Raw genomic sequence first — 13,084 nt, forward strand, 5'->3', positions numbered from 1 at the left:
AAAATTTCTTCTTATAAAGAGCATCGATTGTTTATTCAATTTTTCTGTGTTTTGTTTTTCCCCATTTATTACTAAAGTTGATGTTACATGTATTTGGCAAATTAATAGTTGTGTCTTGTGTGATTTCATTGTCAATAGAAGGGTTAAGTAACCTGGCAATCCGGATAACGGTATCGTAGATGACCACAAAAAGTCGGTTCCGAGCGATTATTGTTGTGGATGTTTTTCATATCTACGTACAGAATATCTGTATTCAGAATTGTGTTATCTATAAGGTTATCAGCTCATTAAAAAACCCCAAATACATGTATATAGATGCATTAGTTATACTAATTCTTTACAAACCGCCGCCATGCGGAAGGTCGGGGTTCGAATCCCGGCCACGACAGACCCAAGTCGTTAAAACAGTTTCACTCGAGTAACGATCGGCATCAGGTATGAATGTCACGGGTCCTCAGAGATGACATTAAAATACGTATGTCTCGTGTCACAGAAGGTGTGGCACGCTAAAGAACCCTCACTGCTTAATGGCCGTAAGCGCTAGACATCGGCCTAAATTTGTAGCTCCTCACCGGTATTGATGGTATCGCTGTATGAGTGAAAAATTCTTGAGAGGGACATTGAACAACATCCAATCAATATAAACCAAATGTCATTTTATAATGACCATCTGCAGCCTAATCTTGTTCAGTTTGAGATAGATATTGCTCATTTGCCAAATGACATTAACCTTAGTGAATATTGATCTTATGTTTTACCATTGTCGCAAGCCACGCCTACTGTCTCCGTTTTGATGTATGGTAGGTACTATCGGACTCAGTAACCGTGACTAGCGACGATGATGTTTTACATACATATACTATGCTCGCTCGGAATTCCTAGACACCGATCGCAGTAGCTCAGTGATAAAGCGTTCGCTCCATAGCCGGGAGGTCGTGAGTTCGAGCCCCGCTAGTGTCATGGCCTCGTCAAACCCAAAACGTTAAAATAGGTAGTGATTGCGCCTTCGTGAAACGCTCGGCATTTCGAAATGAGAGCCACAGGTCTTTCGGACATAACCTGTAGAACGGAGGGTGTTTCATTGCTACGACCCTGAGCGCTAAGCATAGATCTAAATTTGTGGTACTTCACCTACAGCTGGTGACGTCTCCATATGAGTGAAAAATTCTAGACATAATGTAAAACAATCAATCAATCTATCTACTGATCAATTGATTGTATAGATATTGTTTAACGTCCCACACAAGAATATTTCACTCATATGGAGACGTCACCAATGCCGATTCCCTTAAGGGGTTCGAGCCCAGTATTCCGATAGTCTGATGGGCCGGTATTCCGACTGTCTGATAGTCCGACGGTCCGATATGTTGGCCATCACCAACAGTTTTAATTAATAGTTTTAAAAAATGTATTCATGTCAGACATTATTCTATGGAAATTACCAGAAACCGTCTAAATCGACATGGTCTGATTATAAATCGGACAAAAATCATTCAAGTGGGAACTCAATCAGGGAAACCCAGTATTTATGGAAATTAAAACTGCTAACTGATGAGGCAAAACAAGTAGTAAATGGCCCTTACCATTGCAGAGAAATTCAAGCAATTTTTTACACGGAAAAACATCATCAAGGTTTAAACCGGATTACTTTGAAATCTGACCAAAACACATAACTTTTTAAAAATAATTATTGCCTTTCAATGTTATGTTCAAGTCTCTCCGTGTCTTACTCCCTGACATGATAAAATTCTTACATCATTTTGAGATCTAACTGACTAGGTCTTTGTGTATGAAAATGAATTTAGTAGTCTATGAAAATTTTATCAAGATAATGATGCAAATGATATTTTGGTCGATGATGAAAAGACTGCTACACCCGTGTCGTAAGATTTAATAATCTGTATAATCAATCAAAACAAAATGAATGTTACAATGAGCAGTCGCGTACAGAAAGTAAAATTTTAAAAAAAAGTTGGCAAATTTAAATTCATTCATACATTCATAATACTTGCAATAGTCATGTTTGTTGGCAAACAAAAGAAGGAAAGAAAAGGGGAAAAAACCCACCTTAAAAGCAAACAAGGAAAAACACTGCCCCAGTGTCGTTATCCAGGTGAGTCAAGACCTTATAAGAAGTGACTAAATTGTAGACGAAGTTGTTACAATAAGGCGTGAAATATGCCCCAATTTAAAAAAATACAAATGAAGTATATTATACTGGTAAATACCCCCTCTAAAAAAAAAATGGAAGAAAACTCAAAATATCACTAAGTAACCGATTGAGATTGTAAATTACAGTGCCATGCCATTAGATGGCATCCGTAACGAAGAAAATGTTTACACTAGTTTATATCAAAGTTATTTTTAAGAAATGCTGCCGAGAAACAACATGTTTAATCCATTCATAATTTATAATGTTTATACATGTATATTGTCAGCTAATACTGTAAATACTTTTACTGACCCCCTTTTTCGTTTTTCCGCTGTAGGACATCATTCTCCCCACTATTGCCATATTATCAGACCCAATTTATCAGAATGCCTGTTACTCAAACACATGCCTATGGTATAAGCTGATATTTGAAACACAGGACGAATGCTGTTTTAAAACAACTTTCCATTTCTCTGATTTCTTAGTAAAAATGAGAATTATAACCAGATTTCCCCTTAATATGCAATTTAACAGATACCAGTGACTAACAAATTGATAAACAATGTAACATACAAATATTGCTGTTTTTGAGGTCAATACAGTGATTAAGGCGCCTGAGTAGTACAATATTCACCGAGCCCAAAGTACTTCTAAGATGACTAAATCATCGTATTGACTGAAAAAACAACCCAGCAACATTCATTTTATTATATGATTTAATGATAAGGTATACAAACTCATTAAGTTATCCATGCCATCTTACTTGTTGACATATCGGCCCGTCGGACTATCGGAATACCGGCCCGCCGGACTATAACCGGCCGTCAGAATACCGGTCCGTCGGACTATCGGACCGTCGGAATACTGGGCGGTCACCCGATGAAGGGCAGCAAAATTTAAGCATCATGGCCTTTGAGCAAGGAGGGATCTTTATGGTGCCACACCTGCTGTAACACGGGGCCTCGGTTTTTGCGGTCTCATCCGAAGGACTGCTCCTTTTAGTCGCCTCTTACGACAAGCAAGGGGTACTGAAAAGCTATTCGAATACGAATCCCCACGGGACCCCACTGATAGAAGAATTGATTGATTGGATATAGTCGTATATAATTGTTTAACGTCCCTCATGAAAATTGTTCACTCATTTGGAGACGAATTGAGACGTAAGAATTGGTAAAAGAATTAATTCATTTTCGTGGTAATAACGCAACGAGCTTGGTCCATGTGGTTTAAAATGGTGATCTTTATTTTTTTTTTCACCTTTAGAACAGTTCTTCAATAATTAAATTTTAAAAACAACGAAAACGCCAGTTAGCATCACAAAAGACATTTTAAAAAACATGCATCGTTGCAAATTATCCATGTATTGGGAATGGTTGTATCCTACGTTATACTTTCATAGAATGGTTGTATCCAGCGTTATAATTTAATTATCATTAATAATCGTCTTAATCGCAAAGTTTTCTTCCTGACGTTTATGGTATATATTTGTAATGATGTCTTTCAACTGATGTAATTGAATTTAAGGTGGATTTTTCTGGGTTTTTTTTTTTTTTAAATGAGGAAAACGCGAACGACAAAGACCAATTTCACACAAAATTGTCTGTGGTAAGGGAATCTGACCGAATGCTATGTCATCCGAACCAGAATGCATTGCGTCATTATCTGTATAAAGAAAACTATGGGCCACTAACCCCTCCTCACGGACATCTATACTCTCCATAGTAAATTGCCGTAAGGGCTGGTCGTACTCTGCGTTAAAAACAGGATTGTATCCAAATGACGTTTGGTCACGGTGATAACGCTAAGTTCTGATGATCACTGATCTTTTTACTGCCGTCACCGATATATTTTTTGTTGGTGCTGAGAAATGTTGATATTTACTGTGGTTTGTACTGTGGACGACTCTTGATCGAATATTGCTTAACGTCCCTCTCAAGAATTTTTCACTCATATGTAGACGTCACCATTGCCGGTGAAGGGCTGCAAAATTTAGGCCTAAGCTCGGTGCTTATGGCCTTTGAGCAGGGAGGGATCTTTATCGTGCCACACCTGCTGTGACACGGGACCTCGGTTTTTGCGGTCTCATCCGAAGGACCGTCGCATTTTACGACAAGCAAGGGGGTACTGAGGACCTATTCTAACCCGGACCCCCACGGGATTAGACAACTGTTGATATTTACTGATAGATGTTCACTGTAAGTGCTGAGGTATTTATGTGTGTGGTTGTGTGTTTTTTTTTATTCCTGTAAGCATTCATATAGCTTTAGAGTATAGAATTATTTAAATAAATACACGGGGTACACATACTGGCCTCCTCGTAGGAGGATTATCAATCACTACTATGTTCTTACAAGAACCTGACCTGGATGTCTCGATATAAACTTAAGTTTGACATTTTTTCGAGAAATCCAAGCCACGTTTTGTATATCGTTGTGTATATTTTTATTCTATGTAACTTCCTTAAAATATTCTTAAATTTTCTCGTTCATCAAAACAAGGTAATAATCTCTCTCTCTCTCTGGTAATTGGAATTTGTTTTACGAACATTACTGGTTCCATTATTTTAATTCGTAATAACAGAAAGTAGTCCAAATTGGAATTCGGAATCAGTTGGCTATTACCAACTGAAAGTTAATCAATAACGACCGAAACTGGCATTATATAAAAATAAAACAATCATGTATGCAATTTAGTCATATAATGTAATAATAGAACTATGGCAATTTCAAGAGTAAAGACTGCAACCAACAACTCCTACACCCCATAATGGCATTCGTAGGTGAAGACCTCAACCCCTCCCCCACCCCTGTGGATTTTAAGATCGGGCTAAACACCGAGGGTGTTTTTCTTTTCTTGTCAAGACTTTCAAATTGTCAACTCCCATCAACTCTTCTGCCCCCCCCCCCCCCCCCCCCCCCCCCCCCCCACTTTGAAAAACGATGATACGTGCCTGATTAGTACTATAAATGTACATAAGCATTCATCAAGTGTGCATGTAACTGAACGTCATCCTCATGCACTGTAATAGCATGAACGTACATACTAGTTAAATCAAACACCGTATCTGCATATAATCAAAGCAAGTAATGATTTTTGTTAACATCCTAGAACATGTGGCACTTCAACTGCGAGTTGAGGGTGGTGATTTCGCATACGGAAGACACCAACAAAAACCCGTGCTGGGCGTTCGTGACTAGGTCGTGCATTTCGAGGACTTCGCTCGTGCCTGATTGTGACAAGGGAAGCCAAACAGAAGAATGACATGCATTCTTTGAGAATTTGTTCTTTATTATTATTATTTACGACAATCTGTGTGCGCGCCCCCTTAAATCCGCCACTGTTTATATAATATACATTTATAGAAGAGATATCAAAATATGGCATTATTTTGACGGGGTCATCAGTTGGAAAGAAAAAAGCTGCACTATTAATATTATTTTATAGAAAAACGACCATGTTGATTTACAAAAAGATTCAATACTCTCGAAAAATTCTATTAAAATGCTTACCTATGGAATATTTTTACATTAAAAAAATTGGAAATAATCACCCCCCCCCCCCCCAACAAATGGCAAGTATTATCACCTAATCCACGTGAACAATTTTGGGTCTCTATCAGTACGTAGACCCAACATTAATAAGTACTATGAAAGGGAATTAAACAATTCACGTTTTCTCTTATTTTATTATGATAAAATATATAAAGAACATGAAAAAATGATAGAATCTCGTTTCGTGAATGGAGAGGTGTCTTTTCAAAATATTTGTATGGCCCTAAAAGGGCCGTTACGTTTTAACACCGCCTTAGGACGGTTTGTCTGCCTCATGACTAAGTGCATATTGGCCTGTGGAAAGTTTCCTTCTCTGACTTAGTCTGCAGGTTCATACTCCTCGTCAGAGTCGACTTCAATTTCGCCGAATATATGCAGCTCCAGACTTCGTATTTTCTCGGCCTGGAATTCGGCATACTCATAGTAAACTTTCTTAAATGATCCTTCAATGATGTCCAATGGGAGGCTGTAGCTGTACTGGAATGATTGAAAGTTCGTCTCCTCGGCCCGATCATGTCTTTTCTGCACTTCCGACAACCTGTAGTTCAGGAGAGCTATTTGTTAGTATGCCCGGTGGAACTTTCTCTTCGTCTAAGCCAAGTCCTACTTCAACCACTTTATCCTTAAATTGTTAAGGTATTCCTCAACCTCTGGGACATGTTGCTGTGGAGTTGGCTGTTGTGATTCCATCGTGAAAATGGTGAAGTTATTCTTCCAACAAGAGTTTATATATGACATACTCCATGTGTTCAAAATGTCACGCGGAAATTGATCGTACTCATTGGTTGTCAACTGCACGGCCGTCATCAATTATCTTCCTGTCAGATGGTGATTTCCATTTTCAGTGGTAGTTATCATAGTAGCAATTTCTCTTTTTGTCAGAAAGGCTAGTTGTATTCAACGTGTTTGCGCATCAGTGCATCACAATTTTTCTGAAGAAAATTTATCGCTTATTTTTAAATCGTTTGTTTCGGGTCCGATGATTCATCAGAAGTGGGGGTCCCAATAGGGGTAGTTTAATATGTACACATTGACGTGCAGTTATACATCAAAGATCATATTAAAGAAACCATCTCCGTTAGGTATTAATATTTAGTAAAACTCACGTTCCAATACATCAAAACTAGTTTTATATTCTAATTCCTATTTTTATTTTTGAAGAAAAAGAATGGAGGGATTGTAATGGTTAATTTCTACCCACGTTTTGTGAATTGCGAGCCTCATTATAACCCCAATGTTCTGGCGACAGTTCAACAAGTAGCAAGTAAGTGACTGTATATAATGTACTTGTATGTTCCTTTGCTATATTGTATAGATGATTAAGATTTCATTGAAGGTATGAATTGCGACGCTTTACGAGGCATATTAGCTAGCGTAGCACGAACATACGTTACAGTTCATGCCCTCATATATTTTCAAAGATGAAACCTATTTCTTATATTTACACACATTCTACTTTCTTACACACAAGCCGTCACCAAATGCCTAAATGCCGGTGAAGGGCTGCACAATTTAGGCCTATGTTCGGCGCTAAAGGTCTTGATCAGGGAGGAATCTTTATCGTGCCACATCTGCTGTGACACGGGGCCTCGATTTTGCGGTCTCATCAGAAGGGTCGCCTATTTCGTTGCCTCTTACGATAAGCGAGGCAAGGGGTACTGAGGACCTATTCTAACCGGATTCACACGGGATTAAGTAGATCACACATCAGGTATACACAAATGTAACTAAGTTGCATACTTGGTGTACACGTTAATTCTTAAAATTCCGATCGACTTTAAATTACGTGCTTCTGCACACCAAATATGAGTATGTAATAAACAATTCACCAGGGGACTTGGAGAAAGGAGTATAAATAATTAATTCAAATCTTAATTAGGTTTCAAGTGAAAGTAATTTGCGGCGTAAAACATCATTATTAGAAAATCATAATTATAATTTGCTCCTCGAGTACAGTGAAGATAGAAATAAATCGATATGGTTACGCGACTTTTCTTCTCTTACAACTTGTATCAATGTCGTGAGCAGAAAGGAGGTCCAGGGTTCGATTGTTAATACGTAGATTGATTGATTGATTAGATATTGTTTAACGTCCCTCTCGAGAATATTTCACCCATATGGAGACGTCATCAAGACCGGTGAAGGGCTTCAAATTTAGGCCTATGCTCGGCGCTTACGGCCTTTGAGCAGGGAGGGATTTTTATCGTGCCACGCCTTCTGTGACACGGGGCCTCGGTTTTTACGGTCTCATCCGAAGGACCGCCCTATTTAGTCGCCTCTTACGACTAGCAAGGGGTACTGAGGACCTATTCTAACACAGATCCCCACGGGACGTTAATTCGTAGAATAAAACAGTAAGACATGTGGCAACACAAGGCATAAACCTGTTAGGATAGACCACTATGAGCGTTTAGAGCGGATAAAGCGAGCAGTGTCTATAGTGGATAAAGTGAATGGTGCTGAGTGGTTAGAGCGGATAAAGTGAGCAATGGCTGAATAGTTAGAGCGGATAAAGTGAGTTACTGGGTAGTTTGAGCGGACAAAGCGAGTGGTGGTTAGAGCGGATAAAATACACGGTGATTAGGGTGGATAAAGTGAACGGTGGCTGGGTAGTTAAGAGCGAATAAAATGAGCGGTGGCTTATTGGATAGAGGGGATTAAGTGGGCGGTGGCTGAGTAGTTAGAACGTATAAAGCAAGTGGTGGATAGAGCGGATAAAGTGAGTTACTGTGTAGTTTGAGCGGACAAAGTGAGCGGTGGATAGAATAGGTAAATTGAGCAATGACTGAGTTAATAGCGCGAATAAAGTGAGCGGTGACTGAGTAGTTAAAGCGAGCGGTGACTGAGTGGATAGAACAGATAAAATGAGCGGTGACTGGGTTGTTATAGCGGATAAAGTGAGTGGTTAGAGTAGATAAAGTGAGCATTGACTGAGTTGATAGAGCGGATAATGTGAGCGGGGGCTAAGTGGACAGCAGATAAAGTGAGCGGTGGTTGAGTGGTTAGAGCATTGGATGAGTTGATAGAGCGGATGTGAGCCGTGGCTGAGTGGACAGAGGAGATAAAGTGAGCGGTGTTTATTGGGGATAGAATATTTGCTGAATAGATAGAGCGGATAAAGTGAGCGGTAGATAAAGTGAGCGCGGTGGCTGAGTGGCCAGATCAGATAAAGTGAGTGGTTAGATTGGATAAAGTGAGCATTGGCTGAATGGATAGAGCGGATAAAGCGATCGGTGACAGAGTGGATAATGTGAACGGTGGCTGAGTAGTTTGAGCAGATAAAGTGAGCGGAGGCTGATTGGATTGAACGGATAAATTATGCGGTGGATAGAGCGATTACAGTGAGTAGCTGGGTGGTTAGAGGAGATAAAGTAAGCGGTTGTTGAGTAGATAAAGCGGATAAAGTCAGCGGTGTCTGAGTAGTTAGAATGGATAAAACTGATAATGGCTGCGTAGTTAGAGCGGATAGTGAGCGGTGGCTGAGTGGTTAGAGCAAATAAAGTGAGTAATGAGTGAGTGGATAGAGCGGATAAAGTGAGTAATGAGTGAGTGGATAGAGCGGATAAAGTGAGTAATGAGTGAGTGGATAGAGCGGATAAAGTGAGTAATGAGTGAGTGGATAGAGCGGATAAAGTGAGTAATGAGTGAGTGGATAGAGCGGATAAAGTGAGTAATGAGTGAGTGGATAGAGCGGATAAAGTAAGTGGTGGTGAAAGTATCTGAGTAATTAGAGCTGATAAAGTGAAGAGTGGTGAGAGCGAATAAAGTGGTGGCTTGGCGGATAAAGTGAGCGTTGGCTTAGTGGTTAGAGTGGATAAAGCAAGCGGTGGCTTTGTGATTAATTGATTGTATAATGTCCCGCTCGAGAATATTTCATTCATATGAAGACGTCACTATTGGCGGTGAAAGGGCTGCAAAATTTATGCCTTTAAACAGGGAGGGATCTCTATCGTGTCACACCTGTGCCAAGGGGGCTCGGTTTTGCAGTCTTATCCGAAGGACTGTCCCATTTAGTCGCTTCCTACGACAAGAAAGGGGTACTGAGGACCTATTCAAAACCGGGTCCCCACGGGAACGGTTATTTGGTGATTAGAGCGGTGGCTTAGTGGATAGAGTCGATAAACAGAGCGGTTGCTGGGTGGTAAGAGCGGATAAAGTGAGTGGCAGCTGAGTGGTTAGAGCGTTTAAATGAGCAGTGGTTAGAGCGTTTAAATGAGCAGTGGTTAGAGCGTTTAAATGAGCAGTGGTTAGAGCAGATAGATAGAGTGGTGGCTGAGTGGATAGAGCGAATGAAAGGAGCGGTAGCTGAGTAATTAGTGTGGATAAAGCGAACGGTGGCTGAGTGGAAAGAGCGGATAAAGTGAGCGGTGTCTGGGTGGGTATAGCGGATAAGTGAGTGGTAGCTGAGTGGTTAGAGTAGATAAAGTGAGCATTGGCTGAGTTGATAGAGAAGATTAAGTAAGTGCTGGCTGAATGGTTAGGGCATATAAAGTCAGCAATGGCCGTGTGGATAGAATGGATGAAGTGAGCGGTGGCTGGGTGGACAGAGTGAGCGGTTGCTGGGTGGTTAGAGCAGATAAAGTGAGCATTGGCTGAATGGTTAGAGCGGGTAAAGTGAGCGGTGGATAGAGCGGATAAAGTGAGCGGTGGCTGAGTAGTAAGAGCGGATAAAGCGAACGGTGGATAGAGCGGATTAAGTGAGTGGTGACTGAGTAGTTAGAGCGGATAAAGTAAGGGGAGCTGAAGGTTTAGAGCGGATAAAGTGATCGTTGGCTCAATCGATAGAGTGGATAAAGTGAGTGATGGCTGAGTGGATAAAGTCAGCATTGGTTAGAGCGGATAAAGCGAACGGTAGCTGAGTGGACAGAGCGGAAAAAGGGAGTGGTGGTTGAGCTATTAGAGCGGATAGTTATCGTTGGCTGAATAGATAGAGCAGAAAAAGTGAGCGGTGGATAGAGCGTATAAAGAGAGTGGTGGTTGTGTTGTTAGAGCAGATGACGTGAGCGGTGGCTGAGTAGTTAGAGCGGATAGAGCGAGCGGTAGCTGAAAGGATAAAGTGAGCGGTTGCTGAGTGGATAGAGCAGGTAAAGTGAGCGGTTGCCGAGTGGTCAAAGCGGATAAAGTGAGCGGTTACTAAATGGATAGAGCGGATAAAGTGAGTGGTGAGAGAATATAAAGTGAGCAGTGGTTTGTCGGTTAGAGCGGATAAATTGAGAGCAGGCTGGGTGTTAGAGCGGATAAAGTGTGCAGTGACTTGGTCGTTAGAGTGGATAAAATGAGCGGTGGTTGAGTGGTTAAAATAGAGAAAGCGAATGGTGGCTGGGGTTAGAGTGGATTGAGTGAGTGGTGGTTAGAGCAGAGAAAGTGAACGGTGGCTGAGTGGATTGAGCGGGTAAAGTGAGCGATGGCTGAGGGGAGTGAGCGGTGGGTAGAGTGGATAAAATGAGCGGAGACTGAGTGGTTAGAGTGTTCGCTATCTGACTAAGTGGTCTTGCATCTGTGTGTCGTTCATGACTTGGTTGCGTTAAACCTTGAATTAGGTCGTGCCATCTCCTTCCCAAACCGTCGGCATGTAGAAGTTTCGCTGGTCTTTCGAATGAGACCTAAATACTAAGGATCTGCGTCGCAACAGGTAATGGTATGATAAAGAACCCTCCATGCTATGACCCTGGGCGCCATGCGTAGGTCTAATGAGACCTTCACCTACAGCTGGTGATATCAGTTAAAATTTATCGAAGGGGCGGTCCCGCGGGGATTAGAATAGGTCCTCAGTACCCCCTTGCTTGTCGTAAAAGGCGACTAAATGGGGCGGTCCTTCGGATGATATCGCAAAAACCGAGGACCCGTGTCACAGCAGGTGTGGCACAATAAAGATCCCTCCCTGCTCAATGGCCATAAGCGCCGAGCATAGGCCTAAATATTACAGCCCTTCACCGGCAATGGTGACGTCTCCATATGAGTGAAATATTCTCGAGCGAGACGTTAAACAATATACAATCAATCGAAGGGGCGTAAAGTGGAAGAAACAAACCTTCACATTTTTCACATTAATATCACTTCTTTATCTATATATAACCGCTATACACTATCTCATACGATCCTTCACAAAAGCGTTATTTTTATGAACAGTGATTGGTTAATTTCAATCATGTGATGAAGTCTTTACAAAAGAAACGCCTGCGTTATAATTTATTCTTCTAATTGCCCTTTAGAATTTCTGATGTGAGTATATAATTCTATGTTTAAAATTCCGCTTCTTTGCTAATTAAGCTGGTATGTCTGTTTGCAGGGGAAAAAAACTCCGACCGAAGATACAAATGTATTCCGGTCGGTCTAATCAGAGAATACAAGTCATGTCTAATAAGTAATGTCTAATTCGGGTTCATCTGGACTTAGCAAAGTCCAACAGAGATCCTGAAGATGTCCGAGAGTTTCGAATTGTTATCATTATTCTTGATTGCTAATTGAGAAATGTACTTCTCCCTTCGTTGCATCAAGCAATATCTTGCCTCCTGGAAATTTGTAAATAAATATTATCGTTGGTTTCAGCGGTAGCCATTTATTTAGTCTTTATACACGGTAAATAGACGAGTTATTTCCCTTGACACGTTTACTTTGGTTCAAATTGGCAGACTGCTCAGTAAGAAACAGAAGAAAGAAATTTCCGACTGTTAAAACTGAATTCGGACACAAGGTCAAACACGTAAGCTACGAAGTTTTCACGTCATTTGTGTGTGGCTTCATGGATGTTTCCGGTCAAAGTGCATCCTACGTGATTGTTCATAATCAAGCAAGTTTTATTTCTCGAACAGTTTATGCTTTTTAAAATTGATAGTCCGTAAGATATATTCTTTGCACGGTTTGTAGTTGACCTAATATGGTTTATACGTGGTCAATCAATCAATCAATGCTTTATACTCATAAACGTACAGTCGTACATCTACATTACAGAGAGGAGGTTGGGAAATACAAAATACTGCATATACAACATGTACAGGAATAAATATTTTATATTACTATGTATAAATTGGAGAAAGATTGATTCAACAAATGAACATTACCACGAGACCAAGTTTTATCCTAATGAAATTATTAAAGCTACGTATGGTCCACATTTTTCTTTACAACGAATAGAAATTTACATAAACTTTTAAGCAATGCAAGGTTTGTTGATGTAAATAGTTTGTGGAATTTTAAAATATTTGGATTCTTTGTTAAATTTTCAGACAATAAAGCGTTTTTGGCATTTGTTGAATTATGTTGTGTGCACTAAAAAATGTAATGATATTCGTCTCCTGCTTTTGTTTTCATTACATAAATAACAACTTCGCTCTCGCCCCGCACGGGATTTACTGACCACGCATAGCCTAAATCTTATTGG

The 13,084-nt window shown here is 40.4% G+C and overlaps 1 protein-coding gene across 1 annotated transcript in view; it reads left to right on the forward strand.

The window, feature by feature from the left end:
* LOC125666815 (dipeptidase 1-like) overlaps positions 1-13,084 on the forward strand; it is an 85,990-nt gene that overhangs the window by 56,747 nt on the left and 16,159 nt on the right. Inside the window, exon 7 of the mRNA XM_048900110.2 lies at positions 6,865-6,967. Coding sequence (XP_048756067.2) covers positions 6,865-6,967 — 103 coding nt within the window. The remainder of the gene's footprint in view (positions 1-6,864; positions 6,968-13,084) is intronic.

Source organism: Ostrea edulis, chromosome 10, assembly GCF_947568905.1.
Source record: "Ostrea edulis chromosome 10, xbOstEdul1.1, whole genome shotgun sequence".
NCBI classification, from domain to species: Eukaryota; Metazoa; Mollusca; class Bivalvia; order Ostreida; family Ostreidae; genus Ostrea; species Ostrea edulis.